The sequence below is a fragment of the Synchiropus splendidus genome, chromosome 13 (genome assembly GCF_027744825.2).
Source record: "Synchiropus splendidus isolate RoL2022-P1 chromosome 13, RoL_Sspl_1.0, whole genome shotgun sequence".
Lineage (NCBI taxonomy): Eukaryota > Metazoa > Chordata > Actinopteri > Syngnathiformes > Callionymidae > Synchiropus > Synchiropus splendidus.
Window position 1 is genome coordinate 8764000 of NC_071346.1, and position 27790 is coordinate 8791789.

Genomic DNA, 27790 nt, shown 5'->3' on the forward strand with positions numbered 1-27790 from the left:
CTGGTTTTGACTGGTGTGAAGAGGTTTGACTTTTATATTGTCTTAACAGTGCTTCAAAATAAATCACAAAACGTGAAAAGATACACATGTTGGTGGATTGTTTTTCTGTCACTGATCGATATAAAGCAAAGTGTTTCACATATTTATATTTATACCTTTTTGTTTGTGAATACGGACATTGGACAAAAAGACCTTTGGCCTCAAGGTGGACGCTGTCGCAGTTACATGGGGCATAAATTAGGGATATTTAAATTATTATATTATAATAAATTATTTTCTGACACATCAAACGCTGACTTCGTTAATAAAAAATAAATGCGGTAATTGTAACATGTCTTCGTAGTGACTGTTGCAAAACGTCGAAGTTATTTGATAACTAAAGAGAAAAATCAAGTTTATTTTTAAGTCGTGGGCTTCGGCAAGGTTCGGTCTTTCCCGGCAACCTTCGCGTCTGCTCGTGCGCCCTCCCTCCCTGCGCGGTGCTGAGCTGGAAAATGGCTGTGTAGGGGATCGAGGAGTTCTGGACGGGAAAAGAAAGAAAGAGGGACAGAAAGGAGGCAAACAAGACGCCAGCCCGTGCTCTTCTACGAGTGAACTCGCAACGAAACATTCTAGTCCAAGCACTCGATTCCAGACGGACTTGTTGAGGGTTTCTCCTGCGCCACAGAAAGTGAGAGCCGAGAACATCAGCGGTGAGTTTTTCCAAGTTATTGCACATTTCCAGTACAGCGAGGCGGACACTGTACTGGAAAATGGTGGAAGCGGTGTAACTCTGCTGAACGACTCCATGCTGTTGACTTGCGGTCTCGTTCTAAAGTTTCGAAACCGTGTTCATCTGCTAGTTTTAGCACTTGTATTTATAAATAATGAGGCGTGCGTTACTGTAGTGTAGCGTGCAGCCAGACGACACGTAGTGACTGCTGCCCGAGCCGTTATTGCAATGTTTATTTAGGACTCAAAAGTTCCTGTTTTACTCGTTACCTATGGATTCTTTTCTGGTTTATATTACTATCTAAGTTTTCAGCGACAGACTAACTTCAACTAAAAAGAAAATGCCTCTCACTTTAAAAGCGTATTTTTTAAAAATTATTATTTTATATTCTAGAAAGTTCAAGTGATTGAAGGGAATGCATTCTTTCTGCTTTGACTGAACGCAGTTGTTGAAAAGTATTCTTTAGCACGACGACTGTCATTTAAATGCTACTTCGGATCGCATGCGAACGCAGTAAGGATGCGTTCACGGTCCCTGCAGACGTTCAGAGGCCGTGTAATGGGGAGCAGTCATTGGGAGGCCGTGCGCGTGTGTGTATCCGAGTGCACGCGCCATTTCTTTTTTGAACATTGAGGTAAAAACATGTAGCATATTTTAAGGTGGCCACTACAGTAAGAAATGACCGTCGTCATATTCAATGTACATCAGCAATATTTCTGAATTTCAGGTAAACATTTCTGACTTTCCTCTTTATTGTTTTAGTTTTGCAGCCTACAACGATGTATTACACCTCTTTGTGTTATGTGGTGAAGTTGTTATTGCTAAACATAACATAACATATAAACTAATATATAAACTTGTTATGTAAATGTGTGATATAACATGCATAACATGAACATAAACATGACCTAAGATTTCTTCACATGTTCACGTCATTTCATACTTACTGGCTCCATAATCCAAGGGTGCAATTAAACGGTTATTACTTAATTGTATGAAAATTAATTTAACATCACCATCATCAGGTATTTTCATACAAGATTCCAGAATGACTTTGATCTGGGAAAAAGTGTGGCTCGAGGGCCATATACAGCCTTTTGTCTGTGTTTATGCAGCCCTTCAGGAGGTCCGAGTGACACTATAAAATAGATGTAGAAGCAGCTTTTTCCATTTTTTTCCTACTTTTAAGACAAAATCCAATGGACTGTCAGCAAGTAGTAGTATAAAACAGTTTATTTGAGGTCTGTGCTGCTGCAAGAAAGCGTTTGGCTGAATTGTGTTTTAAAAATGCAGACGTATAACTCATGATAATAGATGTACCGTTTCCTGAAGCAGACAATCAGACCAATGTTATCGTGACATCCATTTTGCCAAGAACACTTTTAGACTTGGGTAAACACTAGATTTGATAGAATTAGGCCCATCAACTCAGAACATTTCTCAGCCTCTATATTGGGCCAAGAGTAAGTGTCTCGCTGGCTCCTGTGTGCTTGTCCAGGCCTTGCTGCCTGTGGCGCAGTAGATTTTTCACTTCCATGTGGAGAGATGGCCCGGGGCCAAGCTGTGTGCATGGTGACTCAGTCCTCAGCTCTGCACTAACCAGGCCAGAATCGACCAATACATACACAGTAGAACTAACTCTGTGTACTTGTGAACTGAAGTTTTTTTTTTTTTTTTTTTAAGGTCATTTCTGTTTATATTAGTATGCATGGCGAGCCTTTGTTTATAAACAAGACATACTTACAATGTTATCATTGTGAAAATGATAACATTATGGTGATCATTTAATGAATAACTAAAGGTTTACCTTTGGAGGTTTATCATTTTCCTGATGTGTAATTTGAAACTCAATCTGTCATAAAACAATAAAACAAAAATCTCACTGATAAAAGGAACATGCACCTAGAAGTTCAGGAGTGTGAACTCTGCATTTGCCCTGTCACACTTACACAGAGGGACTTTTCCTTGTTGTGAAATAGAGTACAAAGTTTTTGAAAGTTCATATGTATTATTATTATTATTATTATTAAGTATGTACAGATACCAGCGTTCATACTTGCACAGATATTTGCCTATTTCGCTATACTCAGTAGGACTGTGTATTAGCAGATATCAATACGTATCCCGATACAGGAGTGGTGATGCGATACATTGCGATACTGTAAATTCATTATTCATATATTGTAATAAAAATCATAATTTTAAGGGGAGAAATCAGATAATGCAATAAAATGTCATGTGCATAATAACGTGTTCATTGTCATGTTAACTGACTTACAGTTATATTTCACAGTTCAGCAAAGGAATGAATTGCACCCTTAATAAACAAATAACCCCAGTGTACAAAAAGAAATACACAATGCTCGTACACATTGCAGCAACAAATGTCCTGTGTATTAAATGTCGATATAGACATCTTAAAATATCAAGACAATGTCACACGATCACATATGGAAATATTTCAGCAAAAATATTGACACAATATCATGCAGTAAAGTATTGCGATATTTGGGCGTATAATACCATACTCATACTTATACTTGCTGATGACAGCACGCGATACCTAACTCAGTGTTCCCTTGCTCTATTCCTATGTTTCATTATATTGTGGGATTCTACAGCTAATCTTTGTGTATTCTTTGTGTAAGCTGAGCCGATTGGGTTTGTTTTTCCAGATGACTTTGTACACAACCCACTATTGGCCCGATGGGCGAGATATGTCGACAAGAGCTCACTGTGCAGTATTCTGGAAGCTCATTGGTTCAGCAAAGTAGCATCATTGCTGCACCTTTCTCAGCGTTCAGCTTACCACTTCGTTCATTACGCATCCACGTGCGATCGCTGTTTGCCGTAATGTTTGAGCATTTTGTGTAAAATTGTGATTTTTTTTTTTCTCCAAGACCGTTGATGACGGGAAAACGTTACGCATCATCTTAAAGTTCTGGCTGTGAGTCTACGCGTTTGAGGAAGACGCTTATTATCGTAAGGACATTGAAACTCATGTATAAAACGAAAAGAGAAAGGTTTTATAAGTGATTTTTGAGGCGTGTATGAATGTCTTGAATTATTATAACGTCATCGTCATTTATGGAATTTGCAATTAATATAAATAACCGTGAACATAATGTTTTTATCAATGGCAAATGTTTATAGGTGAGCATCTATCCATTCACTCTTCATTCATTCATTCAGACCTGCTTGAAACACAATTTTGACAAATGCATTTTACCTAATACATTTTTTTGCTGGACTTGTATATAAATCAGTCATTTGTTACATGTTCATAAGTGCAGTGTGAGTGGGAAAGGTGAATTTGTTTGGGTCGGATGTTTGATCACTGCCTAGATACATTTCTAATATTAGAACATTTCCTTGATTTGCCCGGCGTCGGTGGTGACTGCGGAGCACATGGTCAGAGCAGCAGCCAATCACTGAGCAGGATTATGTTTCCCTCTCTCCAGCAACAGTGAGTTACTTGCTGCCTATTCATTAATTATTTTCCTGTGGTCTCCCTCAGCCCTTAGGAGTCCAGTGATAGTGCTTCGCTTCACTCTGGGGTTTTTGCCGCTGCTGTCTTCTCTTCTCTTTTCTGTTATTTAAAGAAGGAGGCACAGGTGACTTCAGCAGCTGCTGCTGCGGCTGTGACTTCCAAACAGGATTGGCAGAGAATCGAGTCTTCTTCTACGAGTTGCAGCACTCCTTCTTCTCTGGATCAGAATTAGACACATGGAATAAGAAGCAAACTTCCTTCTTCTTGGTCTTTTCGTCGGTTTCCTGACGGATCGCTCGCACTGTAAACAAATAGGACATGGCAACTGGAAAAACAACCGGACTTTTTTTGCTGGCTGTGGATGGGGGGTGTCAGTTGGAGGCAGGACTGTGTGTTAGGAGGGGGATGAAGAGTAAGAGGAGAGAGGAGGGTGGGGGTTTTAGTTCTGGGGGGGTATGGTGGTGTGAGGATTGCGGGCTGTGGTTGGGTATGCCAGTGCCACGTGTCTTGCCTGGCACCTCTTGCTTTTCGACTGGAAGGATGTTGGACGGAGAGTCTGGCTGAGCCTTTCCGGCTCCTGTCTGAATGGAAAGTGGGGTGAGTTCTGCACTCTGCTGCATCTTGCTAGCAACATAACTATTCAGCCGTATTTAGGACGCTCTATTTGAACCCAATAGCGGTCGTGCTGAATATGCGTTCTTTCGCAAATTTCGTATTGGGCTCTGTGGTAGATAATCCAGCTTTTGGAACCAAAAGCCTGGATTTAGGATGATTCAAGAAACGACTCGGTTCGTTTTTCCCTGCCTTTACCTACTTTTATTTTGGGGTCTGCAATGCATTACTCAATGTGCTGTCCATTCAGGATGGTTTATGAAATGATTGCACAACGCCAGGCCTCGAAGACCAGGCCTGTGCCTATGTGTGTAGAGACATTTTAGGAAATTTCCCCAAATAGCTCAATACTTGCGCAGACTAAAACTTTGAGCCACCTCTCTGCCTCTTTCTCTCCCAGTCTGTACCTGGCTGAGCAGCTCATTGATATCCTGTCACCCCATCCAGAGACGTTAAAGGCACCGTTGTCCTGGACGGCCGCAGATGTCGTACTTAATCTGGAAACTGTAATCCGCCTCTTTAAACAGTTGATGTAGCATCCTTATCAAAATGCCTTTCTTTTCTGTTGGTTATCTTCAATTTTCGCATCGAGTTCCTGTTTATTAAAAAAGTTTAAGGTCATGGAAAAAAATCGAAATGTGCAGCGTGATATCTGTGTTCCGAAAATCTTGCAAAATTGTGATCCATGAACTGATCTTCCTATGAGATGTAAAAATATACTTCCTAGCATCGTTTTCATTTTCTCGGTTTTTGCTTTTCACTGTTAAAGAGCACGTTTTGGCCTTGGTGCCATGCAACGTTTTCTGTAAAGAGTGAAGCTCTGAATATTTTAGTAGTTTTCCTTTCTCTTTCATAATCAAGGGTCGGAACCTCAAGGTGTCACACAGCGTTTTTTCCGTCATCTTTTTGTTGAAACATATTCAAACGTTATTGTAGTGCTTGTCATTGGAGCATTGAAGTTGATGTCCGTGTGGAAACTCCTGCATCATCCTCAGCTGCGAGTGTGAATGTGGAGAGAATAGAGGCTTCTGTCCGAGGACCCAGTTTTCTGCTGGTAATGACGCAGCAACATCATTCGATCTCACTGGGTCCTAACAGAACTGCGCAAATGTATGGCGCTGCCGCAGTTCGCCATTTTCATGCAGAATTTTGAGATTTTTTCGGTTCCTCACTTATACTAATGCGATAATTTTAATTTTTTTCTTACACATTTTATTTTTTTGGTGCAGGTCAGCCTAATTCCTGGTCCACAACATGCGGGTGCCTGAGAGAACTGAAGAGGATTAGAGACCTTCCCCCTCCTCTGTCCTCCAATCACGTTGCATCATTTGACCGTTGGGAGCCAACACGCGCTCGGTCCAGCCTGGCAAGTAGTGACCAGGCTGCTCCGATAGCACCCACCCGGCCGGTTGAAGCTGACTGAGAGAGCATGTTGCCAACGTTCTCCCTCTGCTCCATCATCTGGCTTAACCGAGGAATCAAACTGAGGAAACTGCAGCAGTCGGCCTACCCCGGTCCTGTCTGAGACGGCGTCCACCGAATCTGGAAAAGAGCTACTTTGCAGACTTTAAAAATGCTCCTAAGTTTCGGATGACTTTTCTTTCACCCCTTATTCCCCTCCTAGGAATTTAGTGACTTGATAACCACTCTGGTTTTTGAGGAGGATTTCCAGATATCTGAACCCCGACGTTGCACAAGCACTGGGGCTGCAGTGCGTAATTCTTACTCCAGTGGCCATTTTGACTACTGCTTGATAAACAAAATGGAGGCAGAAGGTTTCCAGTATCGGGCCCTCTTCCCCTTCAACAAGGACCAGGAGGAGGACTTGGACCTACAACCCGGCGATCTCCTGACAGTGAGCAAGGCGTCTCTGCTGTCCACAGAGAACTACCACAGCGGTTGCGAGCAACAGCCCGATTGCCTGGGCTGGCTGCTCGGCTACAACGAGCGCACGAAGCAGAGAGGAGACTTCCCCGGGACTTACGTCGAGTATGTTGGCCCCGTGAAAATGGCGGTTCCATCCATTCAGCCCAGATCTCAGCGACCCCTTCCCGCTGCGCCCAGGGCAGAGTCACCCCAAGGTGAGTGCCATTTCTGTTATCGTTGAAAACATTTACTCAACAATTATTCTTAAATACATTTCACCTAAATTATTGAAAAATTTTGGCGCGACTTTGCAGTGTCTGCTAGATCATTTTTGCTAAGTTTTAAAGTTGCCATGCGGCTATTATTACAACCATTTTGTATGAAATAATTTTCGCATTTGTTTAAGTTATTCCTAATAAACATAAACTCTGTGAGCGATACAAGAAACAGATCATATTATTTTTAATAATTTTTCTCCTCATATTTTACTGTATGCTTTTTACGTTGTGGTAGTTTATTCAACTATTTTTGTTGTTGATATTTACTCTTACTTAATATATAATGGATAAATATTGATTTAGCATGTACAAAATATTGCATCAGTGTCAGGTTTCATCGTTTATTTAATGCTACCTTCATAGAATGCCTGAATTATTACCAGTTCTTTTTTCACATGAAAGTAAGGTGTCTTGTGGAGTTTTCAAGGAGGTGGAAATTCATGACTTATTTTAAGCAAACTTTTTGCTCGTGTGAAGTCAACCATTAAAATGGACTCTGCTAACGCTACAGTTAATCTCAGACCACAAGCAGCCTTTATTTGTTATGCTTGCATTAACAGTTCAGTGAAATCGTTGAATGGTGCAGGACTCATTTGTTCGGCTCTGTCATTGCTTCTGTGTGGTCTCATGTTACATTTGACGTCTATATGTGTCTTTGGCGTCCATGCTTTTGGCGTGACCTGGAATTGACATTTTGGGCTTTCTGCATGGAGGTTTACTCTTATTCAGGACTTACTGGTCGACTTGTTTTAAACAGTATAACTATCGATCAAATTTAAAATTTGTCCGCTTACAAGGAAGATGTGTAGTTTGTAGTTTACTTCAATCTCATCCAATCGCATTAACTTCTGTCATACACAAGATGCTTACACAATGTGCATATTGATTTTTTCCAGTGATTGAAGAGGAGCAGAGCGACAAACTAGTCTCATTATTTCTGCTCCTTATCCATACCTTCTCCCTAAGCATGACTCCTTGTTAATTATTCTTTGACATCTTCTTTACTGTTTTTTAATTACACAGTTTTTGATACAAATCATCCAGGATTTTCACTCGGCGGCAGTTAAATATAAAAATTAATTATATTGCAAACTCACTGCATTTGATTTCAAAGTCTATTTTTGGGAACTGTATTGAAAAAAAAAAAGTATAATTATAAATTTGCTTCGTCAATTTTTCCACGACAGATTTGTCTCTTTTAAGTGCAGAAATATAGTTGAAAAGAACAGACCTCCATTCAGTCTGTCAGTCCAACTTATTTCTCAATATACAGTACATTCAACACTAGTTCCAGTACTTTATTATGTTGTGTATATTCATGGTCTGAATGGTTAAAGTGGTACATATGGTAAATACGTTTTACTGCTACAGTCATTAAACAAAAGTCAGAAAAATTAGTGACCAAAATGGTTTTATCTCTTTGTTTTAATATAAAGTTGGTTAGAAATCTGAAGTGTGGTATATTATAAAGAATATATCAATATTTTTCTAATGCTGGAGAAAATGACTGATTCATTATTGATGACTATACTTGAAAATAAAATATAAATAAATGTTTCATTCAGCATTACTTTTTAATAAAAACTACAAACAACCTGAACAATCATGAAATAAAAATGAAAAATGAAATGATATGTGGGACATGTTCTATTCTACTGAAAGATGTTTTATATGGTCCTTAAAAGCGCAAGACAGATGTTCAACATTTCAGAAATATGCAGAACAAATTCTATTTGCAATATTAAATTACTTTAAAATTCATCACTGACAGCTTGTCGGGGTTCTTGGCAAAGTCACTGATTTGGAGAATGCTGCCACATGTTGTCCAGGCGAGCTCTGAATGTCATCTGCATGATCAGATCTCAATCTCACACCTGTTCCCGGCGCTGTTAACTTGTGATGGGATCACTCACTGCTGTCAATGCAGGTCCCCACAGGTCCTTGGAGATCCACTAATCTTTATCATCGCAAGTTAGTTATTTTGAGCTTTTCTTTTGGATCACCCTAGTGAATGAAGGAAAATATATTTATTGTATTTATTCATCTTACCTTTTTGTGTTCATTATCTTCACCCTTACGTCCTCATCGCCGGCTCAACTTGAGGAAAAAGTAGTTGATTGCCAGGAAAGATAATTTATTTTTTTAAATTTTCTTCTGGAAATTGCATTCCGTTTAGTCAATGCCGTATCTCAGTTACTCCCCCATGCTTTTTGACAGATGGCCTAAGTACCACTCTGAGCACGTAGACTGTGAACTCTGAATTACCTCTGATGGAGCCAGTTGGCTATTCATTGCAGTTGGCTATGCAGAAAAGTACACTGGTCCCCATTGAGATTCATTGAATCAAATTCATTTCTCAGTATTTTTGTTCTGAGGTCTTGAGGGACAAACAAGGTTTTATTCAGGTTCATCAAAACGGTTATCACATGAGATTTGTTCTCGCCAATAATGTAATGAAATCTGGAGAATTAAGGGAACAAGTATGGGTTTGTAATCAGAAAAGCAGGTGGAGGGAGGGGCAGATGGGTTCTGTAAAGTCTGACAGTGAGTAAAACCAGTTGGGCAGTAAAAGTTTTGGTCTAACTGAGAAAGATAAGGCAAGTGAAAGTGCTGATTGTGCGAACAGCTTGCAAGAATTGTTTCCTTTCATGAGTCAAAGCAAGAGCGTTAAATGTCCATACATATGAATTCAGAATGTTCTTGTGTCTTAACCTTCATTTTGAGCAAACCCTCTTCATTGTTGTCCAAATGAGGATACACTGATTTTGACCCACATTTTTCTATGTATGTTAAAGGAAAGAAAACTATCGACTGGTTGAAAATGATCAATGGTTGAGCTCTAAAAGGATTACATAAACACAAGGGCTCTTTTCATAAACAAGAATGCGCATGATAGAGCTGTGCATAAAATCCAGGGATCCTATACATTTATGAAATGTTGGTTTGATCGAGCAATTTGCCTCTGCACTAGTGCACTGCGTAACTGCGAACATGGCAACTTACTGCCATGCCCCTCTGCTGATTGGACAAAACCTGTGCGATAACATTCCTCAGTAAATAAACATCAGACTGTCATCGCTGAAACTGAAACTGTCTAAATTCTCGATGACGTTGATGCTTGTCAGACAGAGAAAAAGACAGTCAGTCATCAGTCTCAATGACAGGAGAGGGCCAAAACAAGTACTTCAGATGTAAATAGAAATAGACCTTATACAGAATGAAGAAACTGATCATGTTTATACACAAATAGTATTTCTATGATAGTAATGTTAACTACTGTAATGTATTTTGGCACTTGTGTAGTACTTGCAGAACATTACGTACATTTATTACTGACCGATGATGCTGTGTTACAGAATGTTATGTTAGTAACTCCTTGCCTCCTTAATATTATAGTGCACCAAACCACAAAATTTCATTATTATTTGGATGTCAATGTGCATCATGGGATTTTTTCTTGTGTTGTATGAGCTGTGCACTCGTTCTGGTTACAAAATTCTTTGAGGAAACTCGACAGTCTGACATTACTCTTTCCGATGTGCTGAAGCGCTTGTCAAGGTCAAGGTCAATTTCATATTTTATATTTTACATACAACAATAAAAAGAAGTATACAATTACGAATACAGAAGAAACAGGACTGAAATTGGCATTTTCATAAAGCATCGGATCAAAGAATATAAAAGTTACCAACATAATAAAAATGCAATAAAACACAGTAAAAAGGATGCTCATGTTGTATTAAAAGCCTGTAAAAGTCTGTGGAGCAGTTCCAAGGTCAATGTTCCATTATGTAGACCAAGAGTGTCCAAACCGGTCCTCAAAGGGCCAGCGTGGTGCAGGTTGCTTGCAGCCTGGAGCAGGGGCTGCTACCAGCAGCTAATGGCTAATGCCAAAATAACCAACATTTATTGAGCAGCTAGTAACACAACTTACATTAAAGTGGGCCACCGGCCAGAGTAGCTTGGTTAAGTTACTTAAAGAGTAATGTGAATACCCAACAGTTGCTTAACTAACCTGTCTAAATTCATCATGAAGGCCAGGGTGCCTGCCTGCACTGTAGTTTCGATACCATGACGAATTAGCGACATATCTGGATACAGTGTTTGAGTATTGATATTCTTTACAAGTTGACTTATTATTGCTACATTTGTTGTTTAGTCTCATTTGCAGTCCACCAAGTTGTAACTATGATGACAAGTATCCTAGTTCCTTCTGGTCTGAATGGCTTTAGTGCCCCCAGTGACCAGTGTTGCTATAGTGGGAAGTTGTTATTGTTGCATTAAAATAAGGTCTGTTTATTGATAGAAAAAAAAGTAAATTTGATTTGATTTTAGTGTAGTTCATAAAAATCGGTCAGTCAGCATCTTATCCACCATGTTGGCAAACTTTTTTGCATAGGAAAGAATAGAGTTATTTGTTGTCCAGATGGAGGCTGCTGTAAAACGTTCAGCAGAACTGACTATGAAAATGTTTTTCCCTCTCCTAGTACTGGCTCCTCTCCCTGGCCTCTCTTTAACTGCTCGCTGAGGTGAACCATGGCTTGGCATTTTTGTTAGACGCCTCCCCTTTTCCTTCCTTCCCCCTTCCTGATTTTTTTTTTTTTTGCACTCTCTCTCTTTCTGATTCACACACGTCTGATAGTCTCTGGGCAGCCATAAACCATGTTAGCAGGCCGAGTTCTCAGAAAGGAGAGGCCTCCACTCGCTCTCTGTGCTCTACCAGGAAAACACTTTCAAAGAATCCATGGAGGCGGTGGTGGGTGAGGGGCTTAGACAGTAGAGAAAGAGAATGGGGAAAAGAAACATGAGGCTGAAAAGAACTTGAATCCAAGGCCTCTGGATCTGAATATAGATACCAGCTTAATTTAGGCTGTTGCTTGTGGATCTAATATATCATATTATTGTTTGCAGAGCTGAAGGGAGTGTATTATTTTCAGCAGCAAATAAGTATTGCTGCACGTGAACAAGTCCGACTGATTTATAGGGCCTGTGAACTGGAAACTCAATAAGTGAGTTTAGTGCTCAAGATTACAGTGACCGTGGCTGGAAGAAAATCACGAGCCTCTTTGTTTAAATGAACTGTGCAAGAAACCAGTGGGATTTTCCCGGCAATTATGACCATGGACTGCACAGTGTCATTACACGGCTCAACAGAATTGTCATTATATCTTAAGACCTTACCACCATTTTTTGCATTCAGTTCATTGCCTGACACTTCTCAGTTTGTATATCTCTTTAGTCTGGCGAAATTCACTCATGATGTTGAAGTGAGTTCCACTGTTACTTAGGCAGTCCATTCCATTAGATTTCAAGGGTGAGTGAATGCATGTAGTGCATTCTGTTATAAGCTGTGCAGCTTAAAATTAAACACCAAATGGTGGTTTCCCTTCAACAACATCGCAAAACGCCTGCCGTACCTCTGTTTTTCAGGGGCGTTATTGTGTACTTTGTATCTAATTTAAGTGGCAATGATGCAACGACTGTCAGAATTTTAAATAAGCAGAGGCTGACTGGTAACACAAATGTGTTCCAACAGTTTTTAATGCAGGAATTCTTCTTAAAGTTATTAAACTTGATTTATGCACTCTGATGTTGTTACATGTTATTGCTGGAGCCGTGCCATTGCATGCGCTGAAGGACATCCAGCATTGCTTCACTTCCACCAGTGTTTCCGACCCGTAGTTTGGTCTCTCATGTACATGTGGAGCTCTGAGGCATGTTGTGACAGGGGAATGGATGGTGCGTCCCAACTTGATGCATTGCTTGTCTACACTGTTTCTTTGCTGTGAAGACGTGAAGCTGTGAAACTTGACCAGTGGCGCATAGCTACACAGTGTCAGACACCACCCGTGAGCCTGAGACCAACTGGTCTTGTCACCACTGCGCAAAAAAAAAAAACACATGCTTTGAGTGACCAACATGGCTATGAAACACTTGTCAAATCTTGTCCCCCATTTGTTGTTTTTCTTCTGGAAACTTGTTTATATGGAAGGGTTTCTGTTGAATGCAAACTCTAAATCATTTATTTAAGTCAAGCTTATTATTTACAGCCATGCAATAAGTCTTCATGTCATGTGATTCTTTTTCTCCTATTATAATAACCATTACCCCCCTGGAAGCTGTGCATGTCTATTATTGTGTTAAGATATAATGTCCTATCCTAAATCCTACACTAAATTCCAAAAAGTCTCTGCATTTATGGCAACTAACGTTTTTTGTATCAAGCAATGTGACTATTTTAAAAGTATGACAGCTAATATCATCATGTCTGACAGTTTATATTATAATGATGATGAATATTCCAGCAGTACTCGTGTGCTGCATGATTGATCTCTAAACCGGATGTGCCACATTCGTGTATTCATCCTGCCACGCTTTTTACACCGCTAAACATACATGTTGACTTTCAAAGATAGTTATTCTAAGAAAAGAAGTCATGCGCTATTCTGCAAAATGTGATCGTGAGCCCATTATGTAAACTTTCTCTGTGTAGCTTTTTCCTCTAGGATTAGCTCCTTAAGCCAACAGCCAAAGCTTACAAATACAAACGTTCCCTTTTCTGTTGGTCGGTCGGTTTAGCCAACTCTGAGAAGTTTAATGAATAATGGGGTTTCTGTCAAGTAGTCTCCTGAGAAAATGAAAATATAAAACAATTAATGTCCTTATTTTTATTCTTTGATGTTTCATAGTCAAAGAAATTGTCTTAAGGTGTCCAAAAGGACTTTTTGATCCTCTTCCAAAAATGAATACATAAATAATAATAGTAAAAAAAAGGGAAAACAGCCAATCAGGAAACTTGGCAATATTCTTACTCTTCTTAAATTTTAGAATTTATAATAATAATAGTTGCTGAGCTCTTTTTTCTCATGATAAGTGCCAGGGTTTCGTTAGATGAATATCCTAGTCTGAAATCTAGTCAAGACAATGTCATTGTTTCAGTGTTGAGTTAAAAAGTTTTAAAAAGTTGACATGTCAAAGCACATCTATTCACATAATTTGTCCTCTCGTGTGATTTTCATCTCCACATTGATTCTAATAGCTTCAAAAGAAATGCGCCATGCTGCTGCCATTTTGTCTTGGTCCATCGTTGGCTCTTGGGACAAAAGGTCAGCTATGCTGTGAAAGCAAGGACGTGACCACACTAGCACAAAAACGTAAAGAAAAATGCTGTCATGCTAAAAACCCAAAGGGAAGGGTCCTGTCAGGGAAAATGTCAGAAGAAATAAATAAAGGGTTGTGGTCCGTCTGTGTGCTGAGACGCTGCCAGGCAAAGTTTCCATGTTTAACCAGCAGGCACGGAGACAGATGGAAATGAGAGCGAAAGAAAAAAAAAGAGGCGAAAGAATGTAGCAGAGAGAGAGAGAGAGGGAGACGCATCCAGGAAAAGTGAGAACAAGAACCAGAGCGAAGGAACGGAATGTGCTGATGCAGCACTTCTTCTCGAACTCCCCAAATTAATAATCAGCAACGATTTAGCAGCAACAGGAGTCTACTGCCAATCCCAAGCCTGGCCCAGGCCTTCTCTGCTCCCAGTGTCACCCTCACCCCTACCGCCACCCCCACCCACCAGTGCACCCAGCTTCACAGCCGAATAGGAGGTGCTGCCCGTCCTGGCCGGGCCAGGCCTGGCACGCTGCCACAGCGCTTTGCTTGTTCAGGAGTTTTGATTAAATCCTTTATTGTGCTCCACTCACGCAAAGAGCTGAAGCGAAACACCGAACAGGACGGAGTGAAGGGGAGGATAGAAAGCGAGTCGGCCCAAAAGAGAAGAAAGGAGAACAGAGAGGGAGGGCATGGAGAGAAACGGGATCACTTTTTTTCACCCTCTTATGCTTCGCCTTCTATTTGCACCCTGATTTAGTCTTTGGAGTGTTGAAATGAAGAAAAGTGCACACTCATGCGCCAGAGAACATTCCGTCCCCTTTTGCATCACAATAAAAAGATGCTTATCTTTTTCAGCAGTCTTTCACATTCAATTATGTTACAACACTACACAGATGTTTCAGGAAGTCTAACTTGTGTATTCGCTCTAAAGGGATTGAAGTACAGCTCTCAGATTTTAATTTCATAAACCTATCTGACTTAATTCTAAAAGTGCTGCTTTGCTGTGTTAGAGCTTGGCATTTTAAAAGTTTTCTTTGTATATCCAACTGCTGTTTAGTGACGGTCAGCTTCTCCATACTTCTGCACCCCCACAGTATCCTGCAGACTCTGTGCCAGACTAGTGACGGTGATTTGTGTTGTTGTTTCAGCTGTTTCTGTGCCGGACTTGAGTGAGCAGTTCACACCACCAGAGACGGCTCCCCCGGCCCTCATCAGCCTGATCCAAGCCATAGAAAAGAGAGGTATATCTATGTCAACCGGGTGGCATATTCATCTGTCGTCTGTCCGCCTCTCTGTCTTTCCATCTATGTGTGACTGTCTTGCTCTAGGCATCTGCCTCTTGCAGCCTTGCCAACTTATACACGTGCAGACGTATAGACAAGGAGGAGCACACCAGTCATTATTTAGTATGTAGAACATTTGCATTCATTTTATAGGATTCAAATGGCTAGGGTTCTGACCTTTGTTTCAATCGTCCTATTGCTAAATATGATTCTAACTTTTGCAAACTTTTATCCAGGTTCTTGCACAATTCTTTTTGCTCTTGGTGCTTCATTTCATCAGACAGCCAAAATAACCATTAGCCCTGATCTTCAATTTTTCTCCGTGAAACGCAGCCAAAAGTGGATATCCCATTTGGGACGACCTTTGATATCCTCTGAGACAGAGTCATGGAAAGTTTGACTTCTTCTGGCGACAGGAGGTCTGTCTCCAAACAGTAAACATATAAAGTGGGAAATTGTGTCGAATTATTTCCCAGTTTCAGATGCACAGACACACAGGCCGGGACTTCACTGTGCAGTTTTCACAGTTACACGAGAGACTGGCTTGTCTCAAACAATTGCCTCCTTGACGTGAAGTGTCTAGAGCCAGTGTTGCTGGACACGCTCTGAAGCTTCACGGATGAGTCACGGCCACTTACAGAATTAGTTTCCTCTTTAAAATATTTGACTCATAAAGTCGACTTTGGAATTACTTTACAAAGTGGAATTTAATGTGGGGAGGCGCCTCCAAGAGTGTGAAAGGAAACAAACCAAATTTGACCTTTTGATGTCTATACTTTGATCAAAGTTATCAGAGAAAATGTGAAGGCATTGGTCATCATGAGGATTATTGTCACTTTCAGGTCTGGACTACACAACACTGTACCGGACATCCAGTGCTTTTGCTTTGGAAATGCCAGTACACAGCTTGCTTTCTGGTGAGTTGGGAATCATCAATGCTTTGTGCACTTTTTTAGAGATTAAATGCTGTCCGTGTGACCACACTTCGTGTTGTGTACATTCTCAGAAAGTGTCTTCAAACTAACCGACTCCTAGTGAATTCCTTTCTCAAGAAGCTTGATGCTGTGTTCTCACTAAACCGATTCTGCATTAGTCACTGTAGTAATGCAGCGCTACAGCTTGTCCTTTCTTTTATTTTAAAACCTGTTATTTAACCCTCTCCGTTCCAGAGTGTGACCTCAGTCAGAGAGATGTAGAGTTCCTCTCTGAGTGTGTCCTTTGTTACCTGCGAGAGCTTCCATCGCCTGTCATCCCCGCTTGCGTCTATCCTCAACTCCAGGCCGTCGTCATGCAGCAGCAGCAGCAGCTTCTGCAACAGTCCGCGGGTAAATTATGTTTCACTGTGACACTCTGAGCTTGACCGTGCTAGTATGAGCATTACTTAAACAGTTCATAGCAATATTTCCTTCCTAGTCGCTTTCAAGTGACTCCTGGACTGCATCCAAACACTACAGCTTTTTTTCTGATTATGTGTTTTGGCAAGGAGTGTAACCGCTTTATGTTGAACTTGGCAGCACAGTGTGTTCTAACTTTGGTTTGTTTTATACACATATGCAAATACAGATGATGGCTTCAATTTTGTCGCAGGTGAAGCATGTCAGGGGAACGTAATAAATAAAAGAAACTTGTCAACAAACTTATTACCAACAGAAGTTAACTAGAACATCTCAAAGTACCAGCAAAAAGCATGGCTTAATGTTCATTTTTAAATTCCTGATCAGAGGAGAAATACTAACTTGAGCATCTTTTTTTCTTTCTCCGGAAGATGGCGCCGTATCCAGCAACCATGACAGAGAGTTGAGCCTGGTACTGGAGAGCTCCACCGCTGTGCCCCTCCACCACCGCCTCACCCTGCAGTACCTGCTCACACACCTGTCCAAGGTCACGCAGGCACAAAGCAGCAACGGCCTGGACACACACACACTGGGAAAGATCTTTGGTCCCCTGCTGATGCATACGAGTCCCTCCGCCTTGTATGTGGTTTTCCCTCGAGCAATACGCAGATTTGCAATGCAGCACACAAGTGTTTTATTTCTGTGTGTTGCTGATCAGGTCGTTCATGGATGAAGAGTTGTCTGCACTTGTGGTGGAGCGTCTCCTGATTGAGAGGACCACAGAGCAAGACCTCACTCCTCCTGGTATATTTTTCTGCTCTTTGTCCTACCAAAATGTTATTATAAATGTATTTGTGTATGCCAACTAAGCCAGATATGCAAAGAAAATGGTTCACTGATTAAGTTTAAGTTTAATCAATGAACCATTTTAAACTCAAAATGAAGGTTTCCACAATAAAATGCAACATGTTTCATGATAGTCAACACATGTTAGTTGAAACAGGTTTCTCGAAAGGTTGCCAGCCACAGTTCGATTTTCGACCTCACTTGCCCCTGGCGGCACAATTGCAAGTTCAAAATCATGTCAACACATAACATTTAAGAATGCCACGAAGCCTGATCCTGGAAAAAGCTTCAGCTCACATGCAGAGGAGTCCACGCATGCTACTTTTACGTGGCCTTTAATTTACCCGTCAGGTATTCCAATCTTACTTGTGAGTGTCTTGCGCCAACGTGTCTCCGCCCGAGTCGCTCAGGCTGAATTACAGGCCTGGATCATTTCTTACACCTGAATCAAAGAAACTCATTAAAACATACCTCAGCTGTCAACTTACAATTTATCACTGTGTAGTCATTTTGTGCTTATGTTTTCTAGTTCTCCCAGCGAAGCCAACTAAGTCAAAGGCGTCTCAATCGGCCGTGACGGACTCAAGCAGCCTGCTGAATGACTCTGAATGGTACTGGGGAGAAATTTCAAGGTAAGTCAAATTTAAGAAGGTTGGGCGATTTGTGTTGGCTTTAAATGAATTGTGCGTTGGTCTTCTGCAGAGAGGAAGTGAATGAGAAGCTAAAAGACACCCCCGATGGAACCTTCCTGGTCAGAGATGCCTCCAGTAAACTGGAGGGCGAGTACACACTCACACTCAGGTACCGCGGTGCTGAAGTACACGTGCGTGATTTTAAGTGTGTTAATGCTAAACTCTTGTTCTTTTGGTCAACAGGAGAGGAGGGAACAACAAGCTAATTAAGATCTATCATCGAGAGGGGCGGTACGGCTTCTCAGAGCCCCTCACGTTCATGTCTGTGGTTGAACTCATCAATCACTACCGACACGAGTCTTTGGCTCAGTACAATGCCAAACTTGACACCAAGCTTTTGTACCCAGTCTCCAAATACCAGCAGGTGGGACATAAACACAAAACTTTCAAGGTCCTTTATGATTTCTGGGAGTGACATTTGTTCCCTGCCTTTGCAGCTGGTTAAGGAAAACAGCATTGAGGAGGTGGGAGAGCAATTAAAGGTTTATCACGAGCAATACCAGGAGAAGAGTCGCGAGTACGACTCTCTGTATGAGGAGTACACACGCACAACTCAGGTGAGCCATATCACTCCATACAACCGCTTAAAGTAGTCAATAAGCTTAGTTGTTCCCTTTTTCTCTGAGGATTTCTTTCTAGAACTACCTTTGATCTATATTCTGGAGCTCTGCTGAACTCTACTCTACATGCTTCCAAACTTGAAATTTGATGGTAGTGTGATTTATGTCGCCTTGCTGTCTCCCCCATACAGAGTTAAATGAAAACATTTAAGATAATTTACGACTTGTTGATGTTCATTATTACATCCATAATTTAAATTTTGACGCCCTCCCATGTGCCAGGAGCTCCAAATGAAGCGGACAGCCATCGAAGCTTTCAACGAAACCATCAAGATTTTCGAGGAGCAGTGCGAGACGCAGGAGCGCTACAGCCGAGAGTCGTTGGAGCGGTTCCAGCGAGAGGGCAATGAGAAGGAGATTCAGAAGTAGGTTTCAGTTTATGGTGTTCCGTTCATGTTTGTCGGAATATATTGCTGAACTTTCTGTCCTAACCAGGATCCAGAGCAACTCTGAACGTTTGAAGTCTCGCGTGAAAGAGATCCACGACAGCAAACGGAAACTGGAGCAAGACTTGAAAGAGCAGGTTTCTGACAACAGAGAGATCGACAAGAAGATGAACAGCCTGAAGCCCGATCTCATGCAGCTCCGCAAGATCAGAGACCAGTACTTGATGTGAGGGATTCTGCATTTCTGGCCAGCATGAATCACAGTCAAGAGGATGTATAATTAACCACCCCAGCTTAACCGTTTCATTAAACGTGTCGTCTTGCTCTGCAGATGGCTGAGGCAGAAGGGTACGAGGCAGAGGAGGATAAACGAGTGGCTGGGAATAAGGAATGATGCTGATGAGTAAGTCTGTGTCACTTAACCACACAGCTGTTTGGCTGCACTTCAACCGCTTCTCTTTTTAAGTTTTCTCACTGAAGTCTACCATTAAAGGGTTAATACTTCCATGCCAAACAAGGATTAGGGATGAGACCGAATGAATTCATTTTGATGAATGAATAACACACAGATTAATCGATCCAAATAACTTGGATTAATCGCATACTAGCTTTGTTTCTCTGTGAACATTTTTCAGATGGAGGAGGCTTGAGGCCCATTTATGCTCCCTTCATGTACCAAACTGTACCCGTCCATTTCAAACAATGTTACCGTCACTGATCACGCTTCCATGCGTTCTTTGCGTTGGTATTGCTGTTCACCAATGTATCCAGCGAGGTCGCAGCCCAGAGTCAAAAATGTATGACAATAATAAACTCCAAAACAAGCATGGCGACTGTGGAAAAGGTATTGATCATGTACCTCTTGCACAAAAGACCAAACAGGGGGAGGTTGTTAAATATACTGCAACTGCAGTATAGTAGTGTCTCATTAAAGTTACATACAGTATCAGCTAGTAACAGTAACACTGCCCTGTAAGAAACCTACAAAAATGATGAAATGAATGAAGGCACGGACAAAAGGCTCCGTCTATGTCCAAATTTATACATAACGTTGAGCATAAATCGGCCTTTAAGGAGATGAAGTTAAAAAAAAAACTTCAGGGTGGAAGCACAAAAAATGTTCCTCACCGCTAGAGCACTTCCACCATGATTCTGAAGTTTGCATGTACAGCTTCAACTTAAATTTCAACTCATGTCAGATATGGAATTGTGAATAATCATGATTCATTAGTTATGAATCCCCAATTAATGAGAATATCAGTTTAATCATGTATCACCTAAAGCATAATTTCACAATGTCTCACATTAATGAGCTCCAAAATAATCCAACAATGTAATTCAATACCATTAGTCACATTGATTAAGCTGTGTGCTTCTGAGGTTTCCTGAGGTGCAGTTGGCAAGTCTTGTTCAACTGATCCAGTCACAGAAAGATCTGAATTTATTACATAAAAACTTTGGTTTGGCAGCAAAGTATGGAATATAATGAGTGCCAAAAGTAGGAAATGAAAGCGGAGACACATGCACTGCACATAAGCACAGGAAAATCTTTCCTCAGTTATGAGTTCAATACCTAAAGTACTTCATCTTTGCCTTTGCTCTCATGAACCTTGTCGCTTCTTGTCTTGACACCAGTGATCATGGTTGTTTGGTGTTTATAAAGAAGGATTGCCACGTTTATAGCCTGGACATAAGTTCTTGATGGCTAAATTCTGGATGAGTTTTCTTGAGTCTCTGAATATACAAATACAATGTGTGTCGAAGGGAGTGGTGGAGGATTGTAACTCAAAATATGAGATTTATTTGAAAAAATCTGAGATTCTACATTCAACTCAAGGTAGATAATGAGTCTAAAAACGTGTCCTCGTGTCTCCAGCTCCTACTCTCTGGAGGAGGACGAGGGCTCGCCCCACCATGATGAGTGCACCTGGTACGTGGGCGACATCAAACGCACCCACGCCGAAGAAATGCTGAGAGGCAAATGTGACGGAACCTTCCTGATCCGAGAGAGCCAGACGCAGAAGGGCTCCTACGCCTGCTCCGTTGTGTAAGTGGCTTGTTGCTGCTCACTTGGAAATCCCTGCGCTATACAGAATATCACTCCGATTTTGTCACTGCTATCACAATGACTGAAAACGAGAAGCTGACTAGCTTATGCGGGCTGAAGCTTTGCACCTGTTTTGCAACCTTCTCACGCTTCGGATTTTAGACTCGGCTGCAACGTGATCCCTCTGTCTCTTGTTTCCAGTGTGGAAGGCGTGGCCAAGCACTGCGTCATCTACAAGACGGTCACTGGGTACGGATTTGCTGAGCCATACAATCTCTACTCGTCCCTCAAAGACTTGGTGCTTCACTACAAAAATGTCTCCTTGATCCAACACAACGACCAGCTGAATGTAAACCTAGCGTACCCGGTCCTGGCCCGCTCGCAGAATCACACCCAGCAACCCAGATGATCCATCACGTCCCTGACGCCGAACTGGACGGGAAACTGAAATTTCACTTTAAAGCATCGGATTTAAAAAAAAGACATCCCGAGTAGATTCAACTGAACAAGCATGACTCTGACTGCTGACTGACCCCAGACCAGTGGAGAGTACACCTTGCTTGCAGCATGGCTTCCTATTAAGCACACGACTGACATCAAATGACTGTACAGTTGCCAGCGGCATCTTCGCCTGTACAGTGTCAGTTGTGTCAAACATAGTGTGAAAACCTTTGACTCGGTAGATTAAAAGACTAATAGGCGAGCTAAAGGATAAGGCTAGACAGAATTCTGGAGAATGGGGAGACTAAAGGATGCACTTTCTTTTGCCTAAAAAGACAAAGGCCTGATCTGTCGTTCTCAGACCGCCTGCATCAGTCTGTAGACAAAAGCCTGAGCTTGCATCCGAAGAACGGACCCGGCTGCACTTAACACCGCTCCGCAGCTGAGAAACAAGGACACAGGGGTGTAGTCACTGGAGTACGGGGGTCGAGGAGCTTTCTGAAGCAAGTGCCATAGCTATAGCTTTGAATGACCACAAACCTGTGTCGCTGTGGAACAGGAGGACGAGCGCTTGTTTAAAAAAAAGCTACAGCTTTAAGGAAATCTCTATATTTTTATCAAAGTGTCTTTTTCCACCCGCTCTCTTTCTCAGTGCGCCTCCATTTAGATTAGCGAGGTATGAGTGAAAACGTTCGGTGTATTTTGATACTCTTTCTTATCACAGTACACTGGACGGAGAGGTACGTGGTTTCATGCAGTCCCTCACAGTTCAGGTTCCTTTCTGACTGAATATTTTCCTGCATCAAACTTGCGTTTATCAGGCTTCTTTAATACTGTAGCATCTGTGGCCATCGACTTTTACGGCTTAACTGTTATTGCTCCTCTCACGTGTCGGCTTCTTGTACGCTGAAGAGCATCATCTTCGTGATTATTATTATGGTACTGTATGGCTTTGTCTCTAGGTAGATGGACTGTTTTAGCGGTACATGCTCTTTATTGTTGGGTTTTATGTATCTACTCGCGGTGCTTCCTCTCTTCGTGCTTGACTGTTGATTTTGTTTTTCTCGCAGACATGACTCACCGAGCTGTAGAACATCGATGTACATACAGAATATATAAGCAGTAATATAACTCAGCCACATAAGCCGTCATGTTCGTGATTTGTTTTGTTCCAGGATCCGCAGTATCCAGCTAATGTGAGCCAAATGAAGGATGTATTTTCATGTAGCAACACGGAGGGAAAAAAGGTCCTTTTGCCATTTAGCCAGGCGTCTGTGGTCCCAGAGATTATCTTGTGTGTATGAAGACCTTCTCAGTTTGGGTTTTCTTTCTGGTCACCAGTGGTCAAAGACGGTGTCGTTGTGCTGCACTCATCGGCGGCGGTGTCACTTGTTCTTAGATCAGTTGCCACCGTTGTTTGCTTATGCAGCGAATTCCCGCTCGCTAGGATTGTTCTCATCTGTATGGAAACACAGTTCACTTGGAAGTCGTCTGGTTGTTGTCGAGCAAAACTTGCCGGTAAAACGGAAAATATTTTTGTAGAAGAAACGGTCGAGGTGGCATTTTTTTTTTACAACTTGTCGATGAAAGTTGTCTTATTTTTTATGACACAGTTAAAATGCATCACCAGAATGGCAACATAAGCTCGATATGAAATCAAATATCAACTCAAAACATTTCACTTTGATACTATTCAGGATTATTCAGTCGTACTGTACTTTGCACAATTCTTGGCAAACTAAAATCCCAAGAATGATACCGGAGGTGGCGACAGTGCGTCTGATCTGAGGGCTTTAATCGAGAGAACGATGAGAAGTGCCTTGAAGTCATTCACGTCACTAGAGGGCGCCATTGCTCCTTACGCGTTGTGCCCGTCATTCACAGTTGCCATTTACCTTGAATGGCGTGTTTGTTTCTGTGGAAGAGCCACGTTAAAGCTCTCTGTCGTTACATGTGTTCAGTTTTGGCGGTTCGTGCGGCAGCTTGGTGCTCACTCTCTCTCTCTCTGGCTCTCACTTTGCACACAAGCTGGCGGTGTTTTGATGTCAAATGTGAACCGTACACATCCATGTCGGATAAGCTCTCATCGCATTGCAGCATTCGTCACAAGCTTGTGATCTGGTGACCCACCTCCACCACTTTATACCGTTCGTTGGACCAACACTTTTTGTGACTGCACTTTTTTTTCTGTCCCTCACGATCCTTGCGCCCAAAAACCATGACGAACAGACAGCGGTGAAGCTCGGTGGCGAACAGCGCCACCACTTGTTGATAGTTTTAAGGTCTTTTCACGCGTTATATCAGGGTGATCGACTTCTTTCTTAATAATGTACACGGTGTACAGTTTATGCTGCCGTTGTTGTAAATCGTATGCTTTTGACTGATTGCGATGTTTGATATAAAGTTAGTTTTACTACATAAACTCTGTAATAACAAACATAAAAGAGAGCTGCTTGCTCGTTTATGCACTTTTTGTCCGCTCAGCAAAAATGTCCAACTTAAAAAGCTGCACAACTTTAAAGAGAATTTTGTTCAATGAATCATTTCCGATTATATATATTTAGATATTAAGCAGCACAATTTTATCATTGTGATTCAGTCCCAAAAATGAGCGTTATCTTAGGTCATATAACATTTTACAAATGATCTCGGACTTGGACACTTGCTGTATATTTTGAAGATCATATCCAAGGACCTGTTTTGGGGAAACATATCTTGATAAGTTGGACATTTTTGTGGGTGAACTTTTCACCTGCCATATTATCCTGTTAATCACAGATGTTTAACAAGAGAGAGAAGCAATGTAACTTCAGTAGCATCGATCAGTAATACGCGATGAGAGTGCATGATATTATAGTAGTCGCTGAAACTCAACGATCGTGCTATCACGCTGAGTAATAGCTGAAATAACTTTTAAAAAGACGTTTATTTTTTTTTTTTCATTCTCTTCGGTACACTGTAAATCCTTGAAGCGGCCTCGCGGAAGAAGCACACGATAGAGAACCAGTATATTTGGGGTTCGAAAGAGAGACTATTTTGAAATATATTCTTAGAAAGCTATATTTTTGGATAATGTCTTTCTGAAAACCTTTTTTTTTCCATGCACATTTTCATTTTTTTGGTTGTAAAATTTGCAAAACTGATGCATAAAGTGGAGATCATCTTAGAAATTTTGCTTTGAAGCCCAGATTTAATTGTTGTGGTTTTATAAGCATTTTTTTTTATTGTTTAAAAGAAATTATTCTGGTAGAATTAGCGGTTCATGCCTCAATTTAGGGAGAAAAACTTGAATATGGATGTCCCCTTTTGCAATGACGACTTAAGAAGCTAAAACTAAGTTGACTTTCTGTTCTAAAATTAGTTGTTTTTGGGGGACAAAAATCTGTTCTAAAGCCGAATATTGCATTTTTTTACACTTGATTTATCAGTTAAGGCTTCAAAATATGGTTTAAAACTAGAAAATGATCGCACTTACTTGACTTTCTACAGGCAAGAGCAATAAATAAGTAAAAAAAAATGTGTAGCTGAATGGTTGAAAACTCTATAACCCGTTACACTTATTGGTAATGGGTTATACAGAACAAGCAGTTGTGTTGAATCCAGCGGTACATGCACAGTGATTTGGGGAAGAAAATAACTTGAAAGACGTACATTTTTACGCCCAAAATATTAGTTTAAAAAGTAGGCCTATTAGCGAGCATTATCCAAAATGCAGCTGGCATTTTGTTTCTGTCACAATCTGCGACGTTATGACGAAAATCTGTTGCGTTCCGAGGACAAAGCGAGCTCATTGTACATGTGTTGATAGTTTCAGAGCTTAGTCTTTACGTTACGTTTGCATTTGATAAATACTAGAGTTTATTCTTTGAGAAGCCTTTGTCATTTTGAACGGTTTGGGGAGTAGCTGCAGTGTTAAGAGGATGCACCACAAAAGTAACACTTCACCTGGTGCCAAACCAGTCATAGAAAAAGAAAAAAAATAAACAGGAAAGAAAAAAACAGCCCTTGACTGATTAAAAATGAACTCAAAAATCGGCATTAGTGAGTGAGCTTTTGTGGTGACATTTTTTTTAGTCTGCTTTTTTTTTTTTTTTTTATTAAAGCCAATAGATACTGTTTGTTTATATGTGTCAGAGCCTATACAGAAAATAATAAGCTAGCTTGATTTTCTTTCCTCCATAAAGAAAAAAACAAATGTTTACAATATATAATTAACCAAATGGCAAATACATGTTGGGAAAATCAACCTGTCCCTGGCTGATTTTCACTGTTTTTGTGTCATTATTTTTGTTTTTTCACTCGAGAACAGCGCTCCCTCTTGCTGTTTGTTGGTGCATTGTGTTGGCTATATTTCACAATAAACATTATTTTATCCTGGTGTCTTTTTATCTGTTTAAGCACATTTAAAAAGGCCTAAACTTTCTTAACAATGTGAATTAAAATAAAAAAAATCTACACCGACGTGCTGCGCTCAGAGGGGGCGCTGTTCTGCCACACAGTCTGTTGGTTGTGTTCTCCTATGCATGATGATGATAATGGTATTTTCTTCTTGTGTTGTTCCGCCTCTGTCAGTATCAGGGTTTGGTTCTCTTCTGTACAGCTTGCTTCAGAGTTGCCTGTCCACACACATACTCTCGTCTGTACGGTTCTTTCTTTAGGCTGATGCAATGATTTCAAAAAGGCAATTAAATATATATAAATCACTTTTGCAAGTTGCCGTTATTTTAGCATATTATTTTCCTACTTCATTTTAGTGTATTTTCCCCCAACATAGCCTCATATATATCAGTGGATATTGAGGGGGATGTTGACTAGAAGAAGCATTCAATTGCTTCAGTTTTATCCATTGCTCATCTACATAAGATCTCAACTGTACGCAGAAGCTGGTTCTTCTGATTCTAGAGCAAAACACAGGAGGCGAAAGTGGAGCATGTTGCGCAAAACTGGATCATTTTTGCTGACTCAGCGCTGCTGAGCAATCATGTGAGAGTCACCAGGTGAAAAGTTTTTATGGCATCAGAGTTCTTTTTTTATATATATGTATATCTGCAGCTTAAGAAGACTGATTATTAACATACATGAACAATGAGGCAGCGACACACGTCGCAGATCAAAGCATGTGATGTTGCTTGTTATTTGAGCCATTTCAGGATTGTTGACACTGTTCCAAAACACTTGCCTAGTGAATCACTTTTACTGGTCGGGTTCAGCGTTAACACAACCTCCACACAGTATCAGTACAGTGCTTTAAACGAGAACAAATAAGTTTTGTCTAAAGCCAAATAATTCAGTCACTCATCCAGAGCCCATTGATCTTTGATACGGAGCATAATAGCTTGCAGAAGGTCAGTTTTTGTTTTGTTTTTTTTAACTATTAGGAGCTTCAAATGTAAAATAGGAGCTATAAATAGACTAAGTACATTTAAAGGTGAGCCATTATGAATGTTATCAAGTTATGTGAAAGGGTGTGTTTAATATGAGCCTTCAGACTTTCATAGTTTCAGTCGTGTTCTTTGGCTCTTGATTCCTTTTTTAAGGATCTGCATATCAGTTACTTTAGTTATAGTTTGGTTTCCGAGTGATATCAGAGATTGTGTCTATTTGTGGTGAAACACAGGGCACTTGGAAGATTTTATTCTACATATAAAGTAAAGAAGTGTGAGTTTGTGTAAAGTGAACGGTGACCTTGGTGAAATGGCTCAGAATGCTGTGACTAATGACTCATCCATCTTCCAACGAACATCCTGGTGTATGTCACAAGTCACAAGACTTTTTCAGTTAAAATGGAGCACATGTGAATGTGATGAAATATGAAAAATAAAATGCATGTTTTATATTATAGGTTGAACAAAAAATTTAAAAAAATCTATTTGTTCAGTGTTTTTATGAATAAAAAAAAACATTTAAAGAATCAAATAGTTTGTTTACGTGCATATATGCAATGCTGAAAATGTAAATATAAAGGATGATATGATTTCCATTTTCTATTATGTACTATATATATATATATTAGCAATGTAACAGACAAGAAAAAGCTCAGAAGGAATTAAGGTTAAGGACAGCGATGTTTCATGTCCGT

At 40.7% G+C, this 27790-nt stretch overlaps 1 protein-coding gene across 2 annotated transcripts; it reads left to right on the plus strand.

Annotated features, from left to right (window-relative positions):
• Positions 1 to 487: 487 nt before the first annotated feature.
• Positions 488 to 26414, plus strand: pik3r2 (phosphoinositide-3-kinase, regulatory subunit 2 (beta)). Of its 2 annotated transcripts, none has more exons than XM_053882768.1 (16): positions 488 to 692; positions 6044 to 6895; positions 15211 to 15303; positions 16188 to 16262; positions 16515 to 16670; positions 17111 to 17318; positions 17398 to 17483; positions 18055 to 18157; positions 18228 to 18326; positions 18401 to 18581; positions 18655 to 18774; positions 19060 to 19202; positions 19273 to 19449; positions 19555 to 19626; positions 21100 to 21270; positions 21472 to 26414. In XM_053882768.1, exons 2-16 carry the CDS (start codon positions 6577 to 6579, stop codon positions 21677 to 21679), a joined length of 2211 nt encoding a protein of 736 aa, XP_053738743.1. In that variant the 5' UTR covers positions 488 to 692; positions 6044 to 6576; the 3' UTR covers positions 21680 to 26414. The 2 variants fall into 2 exon arrangements, with proteins under 2 accessions (XP_053738743.1, XP_053738744.1); XM_053882769.1 differs by lacking the exon at positions 488 to 692 and adding an exon at positions 4660 to 4799.
• The last annotated feature ends 1376 nt before the right edge of the window (positions 26415 to 27790 follow it).